Raw genomic sequence first — 17,758 nt, 5'->3', positions numbered from 1 at the left:
ATGGCTTGTACCCCCGTAATGGATTTTTCCTCCAGAAACTTGTCCAATCCCCTTTTAAAGGCATCCAGGCCAGACGCCATCACCACATCCTGTGGCAAGGAGTTCCACAGACCAACCACACGCTGAGTAAAGAAATATTTTCTTTTGTCTGTTCTAACTCTCCCAACACTCAATTTTAGTGGATGTCCCCTGGTTCTGGTGTTATGTGAGAGTGGGTTGAATGGAATTGACTGCCAGGTAAGTGTGTATAGGATTATACCCTTAATTTTATGAGCATCAGTGGCAGGAGACTCTGGATACAGAATATTCAAGGGATGGAATATGGCAGCTGGTTCCTACAAACTAACCAATCGTACCCAATCATAAATAAATCTGAGGTGTTGTGAAAATCATTTCCCCTATTTTTCAACCTTTCTGGAGCTTTCTGACACACTACAAGCTTTTGTGTGGCCATAGCATCCTGAAAAGGCTGCTGCCCTCCAGATGCAGTAGTTATTCACCAGAGCATATTTTTCTTGTTGCCCAACATCTTCCCCAACTGACCAATAAACAGAGAACTTGGCATTGAGTCAGTCATCACACCATGGTGCCCACCTGATGTCCAAGAGAGAGAAATTGGGGAACACAGTTGAACCCCCCCCCCAAATCCTGGTTCCCCACTCATAGGTTATATACAGTGGGGTCAATCATGCTGGGTTGGCGCAGGGATGCACACCAGCCTGCAAAGGCTGAATCCAGCCTCCGTGCCGATTCAGGCAGGGAGGCTTGCTTTGGCCAAACTTGGCTGACGCAAGGGTCTGGGTGGGCAGGGAGGAGGCAAGGAGGAGGCATTCTGAAATGGGAGAGGGCAGTCCTGGGGGCGGACAGATAGGCAGGGAGTGGGAGGTTGGGCTGGGACCCAGCAGATGTGCCGGATCCTAGCCCCTGTTCCCGAGCAGTGCAAAGTGACTGCAAGCTGCTCTGCTCTCCTTGGATTTATGCCGAGGTGGCATAAACAACTCCGAGAAGACCCATTGGGCTGCAGCGGCTTAACCAGGGGTAAGGGGAAGAGTTTCTCCTTACCTCTTGCTAAGCCACTTTGGGCCCCTATCTTGTGCTGGATACCTTCTGGCCTGCCTGTTCCAGTGCAAGATAGGATTGCGCAAGAACAGGTATCCTATCCAGCGCAAGATAGGATACCCCCAAGTGGGGGGGGGGCAAAAGGGAGGGGAGGAGGAAATAAAATTCCACTTATTTCAGACTGACTGAGCTTGTAGAAACCTGCAAGAAAGGAGATGTATCTGGAGGGACAACTTATCCCTGCATCTCCCCACTTGTTATCTCATTATCTCATGATTCAGGCAAATGTGTTGGGACCACTGAGAAATAATTGGCCCCGGGTGGAGTGGAGGGGAAAACCAAAGTTCTGTGTCTGGTGATTAATCTAGACTGGCATATTCATACATGTGAGTCACTGGCACGATACAGCCAATGAAAATGAAAGTGATTTTTTGTTACAGGCATTGGAAATGTAGGAAATGTATCTATATTTTGCATTTTTTATCCTGTCCTTCCTCCAAGGAGTTCAGGGTGGTGTACACTGTACCTGTCCTCTTTTTGTCCTCGCAACAACCCTGTGAGGACGAGAGACAGTGACTGGCACAAGGTCACCCAGGAAGCTTCATGGCTGAGCGGGGATTTGAACTTTGATCTTCCAGGTCTAAGTCCAGCTCCAGAACCAGGCTGTCAGGATGGCACAATTGGGCATGATGTGCATGTGGTTGAACAGGTGAGGTGATGGGTGCTCTTTGCCTGTTTCTGGCAGTGCCTAAGTGATTAGAAAGCTGCTGAAACAGTTTGGGGACAGCCTACTCCCTTTCACTTTTGTCTCTGCTATGGGCGTTTCAGGTAACCTATACCAGGGGTGCCCAAACCCCAGCCCTGGGGCCACTTGTAGCCCTCGAGGCTTCTCAATGCAGCCCTCAGGGAGCTCCCATCTCCAATGAGCCTCTGGCTCTCCAGAGATTTGTTGGAGCCCACATTGGCCCAATGCAACTGCTCTCAGCGTGAGAGCGACTGTTTGACCTCTTGCGTGAGCTGTGGGATGAGGGCTCCCTCCACTGCTTGCTGTTTCGTGTCTGTGATGCAGCAGAAGCAGCAAAGGAAAGGCCAGCCTTGCTTTGTGCAAGGCCTTGAGCTATTGCAAAACCTTCATTCATTCATATAAGTTCATCTTTAATATATTCATTTATGCAAACTTAAGCAAATTTAAAATGTAAATTAATTCTTTTTTTTTCCCCGGCCCCCGACACAGTGTCAGAGAGAAGATGTGGCCCTCCTGCCAAAAACTTTGGACACTCCTGAGCTATACTAAAGGTCAGTTTGGCCTAAGTTTTCCCTTATCCTCTGACTGGCTTCAAGCCTTGCTTCCACCCTGGCTTTCTTTGTGCAGTTGGGACTCCCTCCCCTGGCAAAAACACACTTTCCTGTGGCACAGGTGCTAACATTTCATGTTTCAAGACTCGTTTGAAAATGTTTTCCATTTGGATCCAAAATTTGATGTACAGCAAAATTGCAAACCTTTGGATCTAAAATATGAGATGCTTTAACAGCCTTGGAATCATAGGGCTGGAAGGGACCTACCAGATCACGGAGTCCAGCCCCCTGTCAACACAGGCTGCTGGCATTTAGAACATCCCCTATAGATGGGCAGGAGGTCTGGTCTAGACTGAGGGTTGAGCCTCCATTTGCCTGGATAACATCCGAAGGTCGCCAGTTTGAGGCCACCAGCACTGTGCGACCTTGAAGCAGCTGACAAGCTGAGCTATTCCATCTGCTCTGCGTGTGGGAGGATGGAGGCCAGAATGTGCAACCAGATCAAGAAAGAAACATCTGAATGTTGTGGTTTCTTGAAAGACAGAAACCTTCTTTCAAATTGTAAAAATCCCTACGGGGATTTAAATTGCCTGCCTATGTAAACTGCCTTGAATAAAGTATAAGGAGAAATCTGAGGACCAAGAAAGGTGGTATAGAAATACCTGTATTATTTATTATTATTATTATTATTATTATTATTATTATTATTATTATTATTATTATTATTATTATTATTATTTATTCAGCCTCTGCTTAAAGACCTCAGGAAGGTCTTCTTACCATTCAATTGAAATCTCTCTTGCAATTTAAACCCATTTGCCTGGATCCTACCCTCCAAAGCAACAGAGAACAAATCCACTCCATTTTTTGCCATGACAGCCCTTCACATATTTATAGATAATTATGACACTTCTTAACTGTCTCTTTTCCAGACCAAGCATGCCCAACTCCATCAACTGGACATGTTGCCCAGGCCCCTCACCATCCTAGTCTCTTCCCTCTCCATCTGCTCCAATCTATCAATATCCCTCTTAAACTGCTGCACCCAAAGTCTTTTTGTCATTCCAATCCTGCTCAATGACCTAAAGGTGAAGCATCTGTGGGGGAAGCAGTTCTTGGTGAACAAAGCTGCAAAATCTTGAAATGCCTATCTTACAGCAAGTACCACTGAGCACAGCAGGATTTACTTCAGAGTAAAAATATTTAGGATTGTGCAGTAAGTGCTTTGCAGGCCATGTCTCCTCTCTCTGCTCTGCCCCCCCCCAGTGTTTACCAGATTGAGGGTAGCAGCTGGAACGCAGGAGCAGGGCTCAGCTTGATGTTGCAGGTAACTTATGCCAAGCTGTGGATGGGAGAGACTGGAAGTAGCCTCGAAGCTTATTCAGACTTTTGATTTTTTTTTCTGTGTTCTCCAGTTTTGAGTTCAAGCATCTGCGCAATCTTTGCAGTCCTCTTTCCGGATCATTCTGGTATGCTGACTGCAGCGTGGAGAAGCTGAGGTTGTGCACAGCCAAGGTCTCTGCCGAGGCTCTGGAGAGGAATTTCTCCTTCACTAGTGGTTGAAGAGAGGTATAACATTGCAGGCTGGAATAGGCAATAACGGGGTTATTCTCCATCACTGGGTTAACATCTAAGACTGTCCACAGGTCCCTCAGGGAGTTGGCACAAGCTTCAGCTTGTGTATCATCTAGCTGCCCCCAAAAATATGTGTGGTCTAACTCCTTCAGTGTATAGCTGGAAGCATAAGGGATTTTTTGTTTAATGAGGGGCAAGGCATCTAGGAAACCAAGGATGGATGCTTTAAAACTTTCCTCCTTCTTGATGGCTTCCAGGGCAGTGACCAGGTCTGGGATGTTCATAGACCAGAGGTTGTAACCCACTAGAACGGGCATAGGGAGGGACTGGAGATAGTAGAGGAAGGTGCCCAGTCCAATCTCATCAAGACTAGTTTTTGCCTCTCCTCTGTCTGTCAATCGAAACTTCACTGAAAAGCGGTTTGAGTTGTCTGCTACAGCCACCAGTTGAAGGATCTTCCCAGCTGCAAGAAGAGAGGGAGAGAGTTTGGGTTTGTCCAGGCTGATGATAACGCATAAATCACAAATGTACTTTGTAGTCAAGAATAAACAAGAGACCAGCTGGATCACACCAAAGGTGCATTAAGGCCCAATCCTATCCAATTTTCCACTGCTGGTACAGTGCCAGTGGGGTGTGTGCTGCATCCTGTGCTGGAGAGGCAGTCACTGGGGCCTTCTCAAGGTATGGGAACATGTGTTCCCTCACCATGGGGCTGCACTGTGTGCACACCAGAGCTGGAAAGTTGAATAGGATTGGGCCCTTAGTCTCCTGTTTTCCACAGTGGTTAACTGGATGCTTTCAGGAAGCTCACAACCTGGGCACAAAGGTCACAGCCCTCTTCCACTGCAACCCCCCCCCTCCACCAGGATTTAGCAGCCTATTGCCACTGAGCATGGAGGTTCAATTTAGCCAACCCGACTAATAGCCAGTAACAGGCTTGCCCTCCATAAATGTGTCTAATCTCCTTTTAGTCTTCTAGGCTGATGACCATCAACACATCTTGATCTATGTGAGTGCCATTGATTAACTGCGTATTTGGTGACACACTTGTTTTCCTTTGTCCTGAATCTAGTATCAATTAACCCATTTCAGCCCAGCCAACAGGTGTACACATTTGATCCTTGCTGTGTATATGAAACATTGGGCAGAAATGGCTTAATTTCATTGGATATCCCATATTCTAGTGGGGGAAAAGGTCCATCAGCATTCCTTACATCAGGGGTGTCCAAACATTTTGGCAGGAGGGCCACATCATGTCTCTGACACTGTGTCAGGGGCCGGGGGGGGGGGGGGAAAGAATTAATTTACATTTAAAATTTGAATAAATTTACATAAATGAACTTATTAGAGATGGAACTTATATGAATGAATGAAGGTCTTGCAGTAGCTTAAGGCCTATAAAAGGCCTTGCACAAAGCAAGGCCAGCCTTTCCTTTGCTGCCACTGCTGCATCACAGACGTGAAACAGCAAGTAGTGGAGGGAGCCTTCGTCCCACAGCTCAGGTGAGAGGTCAAACAGTTGTCCTCTTGCTGAGAAGAGTTGCGTTGGGCTGGCATGGGCTCCAGCAAGTCTCTGGAGGGCCAGAGGCTCATTGGAGACTGGGGGCTCCTTGAGGGCCTGATTCGGAGCCACCAAGGGCCACAAGTGGCCCCCGGGCCGGGATTTGAGCATCCCTGCCTTATATCATGCATAGTTTTGTAAACCTCTATAATGTTCCTACCTCCCCACTTGCCCTGTCACCCTTTTTTCTAAGTTTAAAATTCTCTAGTGTTTACCTCTCCTCATAGAAAAGGTGCTTCAACCTTGTTTAGTTGCTCTTTTCTGTATTTTTCCCAGTTCTATGATATTCATTTTGAGATGGGTCAATCAGAACCATCACTATGAACATGGGTGATATCTGCTGCTTTCCTTAAGGGCACATGTAGTTTACAGATCATTTCATTAGCATATAGAAGACAAGGCTGGCCTAAGATCAGCTGAGGTCTGAGGTGAAGGGGTGTCAAATGAAAGGAGGTGTGGATGAGAGTGGAGGCCTAGGAGGTGTCCTGGGAGGAAGAGAGCAAGTCATGGTGTGGTGTAGGAGGAGGACAATGAGATGGGCGGTGGCAATATGACAAATCACCTTGCAGATCTTTCAACTGATTTGGCTACTTCAGGCAGTGGGGTCTCAAACAGTGGTCTGATGGGGGCTGTGTATCTCGGCCCACTGCTCCCTACCCCTCCCATCTCCATTCAAAAGGAAGAGGAGACCAGAGCGGAAGGAAAGAGGAGCAGAAAACAGTCAGAGATTCTCTAGCCCACCACTCTCCTCTCTTTCACCCTTCTTTTTTGGTCTGGTCCCCTGTTCCTTTTCAGATCTAGGGAGGAGAAGTGGTGGGAGCAGATAAAGGGGTTTGTTAAGCAACCTCAGGAGCCAGGAAGTTCCCAGAGATAGAATGGCTGAGGAACCTTTCTCCTGCTCCCTGGCCTTCATGCCAAACCCTCCCAGGAACTCTGATGAGCAGGCGTTGGATGTCATGTCAGGAAGTAGCTGTTGGGGTCTTACGTATAATCTTCAGGTCGAAGAACACCAAGGTGCTTTTGCTCAAGTTGAGCATCGTGGGGGTTCTGATCAAATACATTGCGGCTTCTTCCTGGTTGCTCTCTAACAAGCTGGCATCCTGAAAAGAAGATAAGAAGTGCTGTGGCACCTAAGAGGCAAAATGTTCAGACAACCCAGCAACCATTCAATCACTTTCTTGGAGAGCAGACAAAAAAACTGCTGTCCCCCCAGGATAGCCTTGTGGCACCTTTTTCTGCAGCATTTGGGGCTCTTTAGTCTAGAAAAAAAAAGAGATCTCCAGCCTGCTCAGTGTCAGTGCTGGATAAGGCGTGGATCACACAGTTCCACCGTGCCAGCGCTGAATAGGATTGGGCTGTAAGTTGTACGGTATCATAAGCGTGCCTGAGATTAGAACTGTAAAGCACTTTCTGCATTGGCACCTGCCACAGAAGTGCTGACACTTGTCCTAGTTAGAGACACAGAATGCAGTGAAGCTTGGCTCAAGTTCTTTCTGCACTCACCAGAGGTTCATCATCACTGCTCTCCTCTTCTGACCAGCTGCCCAAATTGGGGTCCTCTGCAAGAGAAAAGGCATTATAGCAGCCTTACATACTGTTATGTATGACCTATTTCCATCCCATTTTCTGTTAGCTTCATTGTGGCTTAGCAGCCATAGTTTCTATTTTTTAAACATTTTTTTCTAAAGGTGAGAAAAAAAAATACATTGAGACACAAAATAGAACACAGATACATACAGAACACAACAAAACAATTACATAAAAAGAATATAATATCAAAAAAGATGGGGGGGGAGAAAACAAGAAAGAACAGAAACATATTATAGAAATTTTTGGATCTGTGGATCAAAATCGTTGGATAAGCAGCCTCAGCCTGTATATTGAAGCTCTACTCATAAATAGTCACAGTCTGTACTTCTTGAACTCCATAGCTATTTCTCTATACATGTGTGTACGTCCACATACCCCTTCCTGCCAACTCAGGGTACCACTTCATGCATCTGATGAAATGTTATATAATCCACAAAAGCTTATGCTTCTATAAAGTGGTTAGTTTTGAAGCCCCAGGAAACTTTTTGAAATTTTCATGTCTGGTATACATCTGGTGGCCTTCTCACCATGCACTGTCAAAATTCTACTGTATTTCCAAGGATAGATCCACAAAGGATGGAGTCATATGAGAGTTTGTGACTCATTTTGGATATGAGCAGAGTTTGTCCAGCAAGCAATCTAGCCACAGGATTGCTTCAACTGATGAGAACGTGCCACATTCTCACAGAGTTTTCAAAACTTCTAGTTAAGCTGATGCAATCTCTCAACCAGGGTTATCTATAATATCATTAGTGGTCATTTGTGATAACTGCTACCTTTCTTGCCTATAAAAAGCACAAACCAATGTCAACAAAATTTTCAGGTGTCCTCTATCCTGGGCAGTGACACAAGTCTGGACTTGCTTAGTTTCAGAGATGGAACTATATTAGGTACTGTCCTTTCTTTGTGTTGACTTGAACATGAAAGACTAGTTTAGGTTGATTTTGCCATTCATAAAAAATAAAATAAAATAAAAAGGGCAAAAAGAATTATATGAATTGAGTTCGTCTTATGTGAACCTTGATATAAGATCAGTGGTTTCCCCTACCTGGTTCAGCTGCTTCTGAGCTGGTACTCGAAAACACTAGTCCTCCAAAGACAATTTTTCCTAGGCCACTTTCTGTTGCAAGGCCTGTTCCCACTGATACAGAGCTAGTCCCTGGTTGCTCGAACCAGCTGCAGCTGGTCGTCCCTTCATTGTCATCTGGTTCAGTTTTGATCACTTTTGCAGCCACCTGAATGGCCTTATCGTCTTGTACATAATTTCTTTTTGCTGGTAAGTTTATTGAGCAGTTCTAGGAGGAAAAAAAGCAAACCCTTGAAGGTTCTTTGATTTACTTGAGAAGAAAATCACACACATGCATTTTTTTAATTATATGCCTCCATCAGGAGGAATGCAAAGCATCTGATGATTTTCAATAAAAACCAGGTGAAACTGTATTAATACAATAAAAGGCAACTGTCGAAGAAACCAGCAACCAACACAGAGAATGGACACAAACACTGGGACCCAGCTCAGCAACACCCAACGCCTATTGAAAGGGACATCCTTACAGGAAAGATGGCTCCGTCACTGTCCCACCTGAATCTGCAAGTTTCTCCATGTGAGGATCAAAGATCTTGCGGTCAAGGCCTCTGAAAGGAATTTTATCAGGCGGTACAAAGTTTATTTGGGGCCCCTTTGCAAAGGGAGAGGGGTGAAACAGAGCGGGGAAGGGTGGTGATGGGCAAGCAGAATGGGGGCAGGGAAGGGCAAAACAGGATGGGGGGAGGGTGGAGACAGCTGGAAAAGTCTTCTGAGCCCTGGTCTACCCACCCATGTGGCATCGGCAGATAGATACAGTAATATGGAAAACCAAACACACTCCTAAGCATATATGGTTTACCAGTAACTGCAGCTGCATGCTTGTGTTAGTGTCCCCAGCACCCCATGAAGGCAACAAGTCTGAATAGATTGGAAAAAGTAAGATCCCAGGAAATTTCTGGGCCCCCTCCTTTGACTCCTGGGCCCTCTTTGTGACCCTGGGCCCGAGTACAAATTACACCCTTTACCCCCCTCTCCTAGGCCCTGCTTGCAGTATACAGACCAGCTCTTACCTGCTGAGGTGCTTCTTCAAGAACAAGTGGCACCCCTTCTAAAAAAGAATGATAAACAGTGAATTAGCAATTGGGCCACCAGAGCAAATAAGTTTCTTCCAGTTTGGGGTACAGAGGCACCAACTAGTTCAGTTCTGTAGCTCTTGTTGGTAAGCTCAAACCATGTTCAGGCCGTTAAAAAAATTTTTTTTGAAACAACAAAATATGATGTACCAGCAAAATAGTTTATCCACATGTGTCATTTTTGAGCAACTGTAACAGATATAGGAGTTCCAGGGCCCAAACATTCCCTCACCACCTTCCATTGCTTCCCTTGGCAAAGCTCTTCTGACCGCGCTGACTGCCGTAAAGCAGTAAGCCCTTGTCACAAAAGAGCATGTGAGCACATTGCCGCAAGTACTGGCAGGAAGGCCTGCGCCTTCCAGCCCCCCACCATCCAAGGGGTCCCAGATCACCAGAGCAGGTAAGATGATGGGAGAGGCAGGAGAGGTGACAGGAAGGCGGAATAGATGTGGAGATGTGGGGAGGGGGAAAACAGGGTGGGGAGGAGAGCATTGTGGTGTGTGTGTGTGTGTGTGTGGAAGGCCATGGGAGGAGAACCTGTTGCAGAAGGCCTGTGTCAGATCCTATTCCTTCCGGCAGCAGGCTCCCGTCCACTTTTTCTCTCCTCAGATTTGCACCGGCAAAATCGCTGTCACAGGTTCAAGGAGACCGACTGTGGGTTGGGAGGCATATGCATGGGTAAAGGGATTTAAAATCCCCTTTCCCTGCTGAAGCCCCTCCCCCCCTGGAATCTGGCATTGCTACAATGGTGGGGTGGTTATGGATAGGATTGGGCTGCCAAATCACCAAGTAACCTACCTTCTTAACTGATTTGAATAGGGCTGATTTGGGTCTTGAATTTGAATTGCCTGACCTTCTGAAATCTCAATTAGATTCTGCGGTAGTGCACGACTATGTGGGCAAATGAAGTTGCCTTATAAAAATCAAATTTTAAATATCAATTATAAATCGCCTCCATTGCCCCTATGGGGCAGATAGAACTCTTTCTTTTTTATTTTTAATAAATAAAGAGCAGTGGTAGAGCATCTGCTTGGAGGCAAAACACCCCAGGTTTGCTCCCATATATATCCAGGTAGGACCACTGTCTGAAGCTCAGGAGAACAGCTGCCAATTTGAGTAGACAATACTGAGCTAGATGGACCAATAGTCAGCAGAAGACCACTTCCCAAGCCATTGGTTCATCACCGCACTGTTCATCACAGCATCGGCATGCACTCGATTCCTGAGCGATGGCTCCTCCCCATCTAAGCCATCTCACCCAACCCCACCTTCCCCACAATCTTCTCAGACCATCTTACCTTTCTCTGCTGTTATTCTCTCAAACAAAGCCTGGACTTGGGTTTTGACCTCGGTGTAGTCCTCAGTCTGCACCTGCAAATTAATAGCTGGTGGCTCCTTGCTTTTCAGTTCCTCCAGGCACTCCCTGATGAAGGGTTGCATGTCCATCACCTCCTGGTCGGAGGCATAGAGATGCATCTTCTCCACCAGTCGTTCGCTGCAACCCATTCGCCTCACCGTGCCCTTCACGTGCTGTAGCTTCTCTGTTATGACCTGGACGTCTTGGCTGTGCCGCTCATCTACTGCTGCTAGGAGTTTCTCCCCCTTTTCCTGCACCAGCCGCAACACTGCATCTATCTTTTGCTGGACCAGCTCTCTGGTTTCATTCTTCACCTTCTCCTTGTTTTTCACAAGATCCTGGAGGCTCCTCCAGGTATCAAGGTAATGGATCTTCTTCTTCTTCAACTCCATGTTCATGCCCTGCAGCTCATCTTTCCTGCATTGGATCTCTTTTTGGATCTCACAGTGCTGACCCGAGTGTTTGCTGTCCAGCAGTACGCAAATGCAGCACATGGCCTGCTTGCATTCTGTGCAGTAGAGACTGTGAATCAAAAGACAGTCAAGACCCATGACTAATTTTCTCCCCCTTTTCAAGATGGTTCGACCATCTCTCATATGAGCAAATGCAGCTGCTTTATACAGAGTATTGCAGGGTAGTTCACTCCAATCCTATGGGCTCTGGCTGGCCTGGGAGTGTGTGTTCCACTGCTGAAAAAGTGCTGGAAAGCATTTTCCAGCACCCCACTCAGTAGTGTGCTGCCTGGATGCTCGTGGGATGGCTGGAGCCTTCCCACTCACATCACAGGAGCTCCAGCTGTCTGCAGGAGCAGGAAAGCCCCTGCAGAGCTGGGAAGGGGCAGCCGGAGGGTGAAATGGGGGCAGGGAGGGGGCGTGATGGAGGCAGGGAGGCTGCGGGGGGGGGGGGGAGTGGACAAGTGCTTCAAGGATCCAGGCTCTCAGGATTAAGGAAGGAGCTGTAGCTTAGTTGTAGAGCACATGCTTTGTCTTCAAAATGTTCCAGGTTCGTTCTCTGGCATCCCGAGGTAGGACTGGGAAATACCAGTCAGAAATCCACGAGAGCAACAGCCCAACAGTGTTGACATTACTGAGCTAGATGGATACAGGATCTGACTCAATGTAAGACAGATTCCTATGTTATAAGGCTTCAGCTCATATATCAGGAGCGATGAGGCTGTAAGCCCTAACATATGGACCTTCAGTTGCTGCCCAGTGGGTGCAACACTGATCCTGCCCAGTTGCTTGCAGACATAGCTACCTTCTCAACACCTTGCTTGCTGTTGCAGCAGTTGTAGTCCTTGACCCTGGCTCCAGTGCTAGTCCCCCCACCCCCCACATTGGACAGCTCTCCACTCTTGCTTGCAAACCTGTGACTCCAGGTCCACCTGCTCTTTGCCTTCCAAATAGATCTTTCACTTGAGAATTGTGCTGACGAACGACCTACCTTAGAGGTTGATTATTGTGGTTGGAGCAGGTCATGGCGCTGAGTTTCCTGAATCCTGCAAGGAAATCTTTGCTAGATTCTGCCCTGAGATCCTTTAGAGGTTTGGCTTCATGACTCTCCCTCTTCAAGAATCTCTGGTGGCATTGAAAACATGGGAGGCAAAGGAACTCCTCACAATCAGAACACCAGAACTCTGCCCTCTCCTCCTCCTTACAGCTGTCACATACCAAGTTGTTGCCCTCAGTGACCTTCCGGTAGATACGCAGCTTGACCTGAAGATTTTCAAAGAGCAAATTGGGAGTGCCTGCATTTTGGGAGTGTGGGGTCCCACATATGGAACAGAGTCCAATGGGCTTGCTCTCTTCAAGGCATTCCGTGCAGAGGTTGTGCAGGCAGGACACAAGTTTGGGTCTTTCAACCTCCTTCTGGCACCGATCACACAAAAGGAACTGGAATTCGACGTCCATTTCCTGACCAAAAACCAGAAAAAGTGTATGGAATTTGAGTTATGATCATTATGTTCCAGGAACCATTAAGTTCTAGAGAAGTGTTTCTCAAACTGTGGGTAGGGACCCACCAGGTGGGTCACGAGCCAATTTCAGGTGGGCCTCCATTCACTTCAATAATTTATTTTTAATATATTAGACTTGATGCAACCATGGTATGCGACTGCATTTGGGGACTGTTACAGACCTGTACATTTAACAAGCTACTATGTATATTCTTTTACACTGAGAGTCAATTGGACTTACTCCTAGGTAAGTGTGGGTAGGATTGCAGCCTGGGATTGTTAAGAATTTTACTGCATGATGATGTCCCTTTTGGTCATGACATCACTTCCAGTGGGTCCTGATAGATTCTTATTCTAAAAAGTGGGTCCCAGTGATAAATGTGCGAGAACCACTGTTCTAGAGCTAAATGAATACAGGCGACTCACAGCCCAATCCTATGCATGTCTACTCAGAAGTAAGTTCCATTAGGGTCAATGGGGCTTACTCCCAGGAAAGTGAGGATAGGATTGGGCTGTAACTCAGTAGTAGCAAATGTGAGCAAACTGGCTCACTTCTTTGGGTGTGGTAAAGTATAGCAATACAAACCATGACTGTCATTGCTTGTGGTTCCTGTTCCTCTACTCCTGGTTGTAGACTAGTTCTGTTGCTACGGAATGAAGCCTACAACTTCCTCCCATGCAGTATTATAGCAGTGTTTTATCAAGTATTTTTTCTGATTCTTTGTGTAGGGAAGCAGACTGTTTCCCCCCCCCCCCCAATAAATAAAATTGTGTTGCTTTTCATGCCCTCATGTTCACCTATTACCCTCTGTTAATTTTAAGATTTAAAAGGAACATTGCTTCAGGTCTTTTCAACATAAATTGTCATTGCAATGTGTGCCTGTGGACATATATTTACAGTCGGGGTGTATTTTTGGGCGGGGGTTAAAAACACATAAAAACACAAAACACCGCCTTTTGGGTGTTAAAATATCCGAATAAAAACACACAAAAGACTGCATTTAGGTGTTTAAGATATTTTCCAGAAAATAAAATAGATTACTTTTCCACTTTGAAATAATACTGCAGCTGCAGCTGCTGACACTATATCACCTATTCCACCTACCTAGTACATTTTCAAAGTGATTATAATTTATAATTATAATTTATTAAAATGAGTCCTTGGAATAAAAAAAACATATAACACCACAATTTGCTATTTCAATCAAGAAATTTTGAAAAAAATTTCACCAAAAAAAGAAGAAGTTTTAAGCCCTCTCCAAAAAGCCGTATGGGAGGGGGTGGTTCTTAATTCCCCTGGAAGGGCATTCCATAATTGTGGTGAAGGCTCTCCCTTGTATCGCCATCCCTTGGACTTGGGATAAAGGCGGCACTTGTAGGAGAGCCCCCTCAAATTACCTAAGAGGGTGGGCCAGAATGTATGGCAGAAGGTGATCCCTCAGATAACCTGGACCCAAGCCGTGAAGGGCTTTAAAACTCAATACTAGAATCTTGAATTGGGCCCGGAAACAACCAGTACAGTCGTTGAAGCAGCAATCCAACTGAATCAAACTGCCTAGCTCTGGTAACCACCCAGGCTGTCGCATTCTGCACTACCTGAAGCATCAGAACGATCTTCAACGGCAGCCCCACATAGAGCTCGTTACAGTACTGTTATATGCACACAGTAATTTAAAAAAAAAAACAACAAAAAACCAGTGGCTTGTAATGATCTGATGATGATGTTGTGTAGATTCTCCATAAAAAGGGAGTGAACAAATCAGGGCAGGACCAGGGAGAAGGCTGAGCTTGAAAGCAACCCTCCAGTCTTGTCCTACTCTTAAAATCCCCAGATGCTTTCCCACATGTATGCAGATTCACCCATCTTTCCTTCTCATGCATGATTGCGATCTCTCTCTCAAAAATGCATTTTTCTGCAACTAAAGACAAGATTGACTGAAGTTTGTTCAGACCCACAGTTCTTCTGATACAACTAACAGGATCAATCTGTGCCATGACACACTTTTTGCTTTGGAAGGGCAGAGTTCCCAAAAGATGAAGACTCTGTCTTGGTTATGGTATGGTGGCAACAAGTCTGGGCAGAGCTAGATTGGGAGGCTGCCACATTACCAAGTGAGGCTTTGACAAAATGAGAACATAAAAACCAGCTCTTTCCCAATCACTAACTGAAAATTCCAGATCCCTTCAGCCTATGAATTGTCAGCCTCAGAATGTGACATGTTTCACTGAAAATTGGTTCTTTTTAAGTTCAGAAGCTTTTACCACTTTATAACCATCACTTTCCTTAAAGGCCTATTCTTATCCCCAGCCCTCAGTTTGGCTGTACTTGTCATAAGAGGCGACTAAACAGCCACTGGGTAGATGGGACTCGTCAGATTGGGAAGGCAGCTCATCTGAGAGAAGGAAAACTCTGATCCCAAACCTCCACTGCCTTGTGGCTACATCCAGTTATGGAAAAGGCTTCAGGAGTCAACCTCAAGGCAAAATCCGGAGCCAGAGTCCCTGAGGCAGTTCATGGCTGAACACAGTCACGTTCTGGCAACTCCTGCGACGCTGCTGGAACCAACCGTATTGGCCTCTCCCTTTCTGTTGGACTATTTCAGCGACTTGGAGAAGGGGGATTTGCTGCATGGGTAACAGCCTATCCTCCATACCTACTTTACCCAGGCTTCGAGCACTGGAGAGGACACTCTGTTCCAGAACCACCATTCAGAGCGTGACACCATAGTCTTCTGAGACTGAAGGATGCCAACAACCTTTCCTTAAAGGAGCAGGCCCATTAAATCACTGGCTCCCAAGCTTTTTAGCACCACTTTTAAAAATGACACTCTATTGGGACCCACCCAGGTTTACCAGCCTTTCAAAAAGAAGATCTAAAAAGAAATTTATTTAGAAACAATAATAACCAGAAAAAGACCCTCAGACATTTATTTCCCTATATTTACACATGTTTTGCAAACTGCAGGAGCTGAGCTCTTTGCAGGGTAATTAGCAGCTACAGTATCTGATTTTTGAACAGCCTCAGGACTTGAGGCAATTAGTTATCTGATCTTTCCATGACCCACCAGTGACCCACCAAGAATCAGGTCCCCACCCACCACTGGATCCCAGTCCACAGTTTGGGAACCACTGTATTAAAAACTGTTGATAAGAGCATATTTAAGGCTGCAATCCTACACACATTTTAATGGGAGAAAGCATTGAACACAATGGGGCTTAGGTCTGAGTAGACATGCATAGGATTGTGCTGTTAGTTACCCCTAATTCATTTCAATACTATGCCATGCTCACAGTTGTAGATAAAGAGGGATATTTTTCAGGGGTGACAAAATGAGGGTGATAGAGATCTTATTACTCAGAGCCAGGCCAAGCCTGGGTGAGAGGTCCGAGTGCCTGAAATCTGGAGCACTACCACATTTCAGGATGGGATACCAGAGATAGCTACTCATTTTTGTTTTTGCATCAACAGGCATTTTTCCTAAAGGTTTCGTTCATTAAATGGAAGTGCTCATGTCGTACATTAAAAAGTCTGGGTGCTGTTTTCTAACCCAGTGGTTCCCAAACTTTTTTGCACCAGGACCCACTTTTTTTAAATGACACTGTTATCAGGACCCACCTAGGTTTATCAGACTTTTAAAAAGGAGATCTAGAAAGAAGTAACATTTTATTTATTTATTTAAGTAATAACAACAAGCGAGATCCTCAAATTTATCTCCCTACTTTTAACACAGCCTTGAAAACTGCAGAAGCTGAGCTCTTTGCAAGGTAATCAGCAGCTCCAGTAGCTGATTTTTCAATAGCCTCAGGGCTTAAGCCAATTCATTATCTGATCATCATCCTGTGGCAACCCACCAAAAATCAGGTCCCGACCCACCAGTGGGTCCCAACCCATAGTTTGGGAACCACTGTTTCAACCACAGATGGAGTTAATTTGACGCCAGAAGTTGTGAAGCTCCCTGTAGCCTTCCTCCGGCTACAGTCCTGGTTTCTGATCTGATCTGGGCAAGGGCACTGAAAGTAGCACCGCCCATCTCTGCCTGCCTTCCTCTTCCTCCTCCCTCTGCACTTTAACCCTCTCTTAACCCTTTGATTCTCCCCACTTTCCACTGCCCAAAGGCCAAGAAAGTCAGGAAACAGCTTCCCAAGAAGCCCTGGGCTGTCCGGGTCTGTAACTGTTTCTCCCTGAAGCCTGTTCTACACAGTTTCCTTTTTTGCTGAAACATACCTGAGTCCACCCACTCTGGGCCTTACCTGCCATGTCTCCGATGGTGGAATGCTTGGCCCTGACATTGTTTGGGTCATCATCAGCTCTCAAGTCCCGCCACCCGCTGCCCCCTGTCCAGATCGTTGAAGTTTCGTTTTCAGGTCAATTACAGGCACATCGCTTTCTGAGCATGACTCCTCCCTCCCACCACTGCCCCTAAAGCTCTTTCCTAGAATTACAATCTCTTGCTCCGCCTTCTCCGGCTGAGTTTCGGTTCTCATCATTCCTCCTCATTCCTGTAGGAAGAGAAATTCCAGGAATATCTCACACAGTCCCCCAGTGATTTAGGTATACAATCAATGCATGATTTGCTGTCTCTCCAGGAAGTCGCACCCTATGATGTTGAGTTTGCTCACAATCAGCAGCAAAGCAGTGATTTTAAAACTCACTTGTTAAAGAAAAAAAGGACAGGGGACAACAACATCAAGGGAGCTGAAATCATGCCTTCTACCTCTTTGTAGAACAAAGATTGGCTCCAGATACCTGCTGCACATCAATGTGTTTTTTTGGAGTTGTGATTTTTATTTCCAGCATTCCCATATTTGCAGGAATGTGGGGCCTGATTTATTAGCTGAAAATAATGTCCTGGAAAAGAACTGAAATGTCCTCCTTTTCCCTGTGAGTGCACCCCTGAAGGTAGTGCATAGCCTTCTTGCAATTAATAAATTATGGGTGCAGTCCTAACCAACTATCCAGCACCGAGGTAAGGGAGCAAACATTGCCTTACCTTGGGGAAGCCTCCGTGACTGCCCCCCAACTTCAGGATGCAGCACATGCCCCACTGGTACAGCTATGCCAGCGCTGGAAAGTTGGTTAGGATTGTGCCCTATATGTAATAAACTACATGTAATATAGTTTTACATTTAAAAATAATAGAGTGTTTAAATTAACCACATGGACAATATACATGTGTTTTTAGTTTTTATCATGTCCTACATTTTT

The 17,758-nt window shown here is 45.9% G+C and overlaps 1 protein-coding gene across 1 annotated transcript; it reads right to left on the bottom strand.

Annotated features, from left to right (window-relative positions):
* Positions 1 to 3,112: 3,112 nt before the first annotated feature.
* On the bottom strand, positions 3,113 to 16,927 carry LOC136658938 (protein PML-like). Its single transcript, XM_066635914.1, has 8 exons — positions 16,804 to 16,927; positions 12,042 to 12,511; positions 10,540 to 11,120; positions 9,179 to 9,216; positions 8,130 to 8,376; positions 6,995 to 7,050; positions 6,477 to 6,591; positions 3,113 to 4,393 (listed from the first exon to the last, which is right to left on the bottom strand). Exons 1-8 carry the CDS (start codon positions 16,855 to 16,857, stop codon positions 3,666 to 3,668), a joined length of 2,289 nt encoding a protein of 762 aa, XP_066492011.1. The 5' UTR covers positions 16,858 to 16,927; the 3' UTR covers positions 3,113 to 3,665.
* Positions 16,928 to 17,758: the final 831 nt, after the last annotated feature.

Source organism: Tiliqua scincoides, chromosome 8, assembly GCF_035046505.1.
Source record: "Tiliqua scincoides isolate rTilSci1 chromosome 8, rTilSci1.hap2, whole genome shotgun sequence".
NCBI lineage: Eukaryota > Metazoa > Chordata > Lepidosauria > Squamata > Scincidae > Tiliqua > Tiliqua scincoides.
This window is presented reverse-complemented; position numbering and strand designations above follow the sequence as displayed.

Excerpts from the sequence above, each read along its gene's own strand:
- LOC136658938 (XM_066635914.1), bottom strand. The coding sequence starts at position 16,857 with ATGATGACCCAAACAATGTCAGGGCCAAGCATTCCACCATCGGAGACA. Across the intron at positions 12,512-16,803 it reads CACCATCGGAGACATGGCAG|GAAATGGACGTCGAATTCCA; the intron begins GTAAGGCCCAGA and ends GTTTTTGGTCAG. Across the intron at positions 6,592-6,994 it reads GCAGTGATGATGAACCTCTG|GATGCCAGCTTGTTAGAGAG; the intron begins GTGAGTGCAGAA and ends TCTTCTTTTCAG.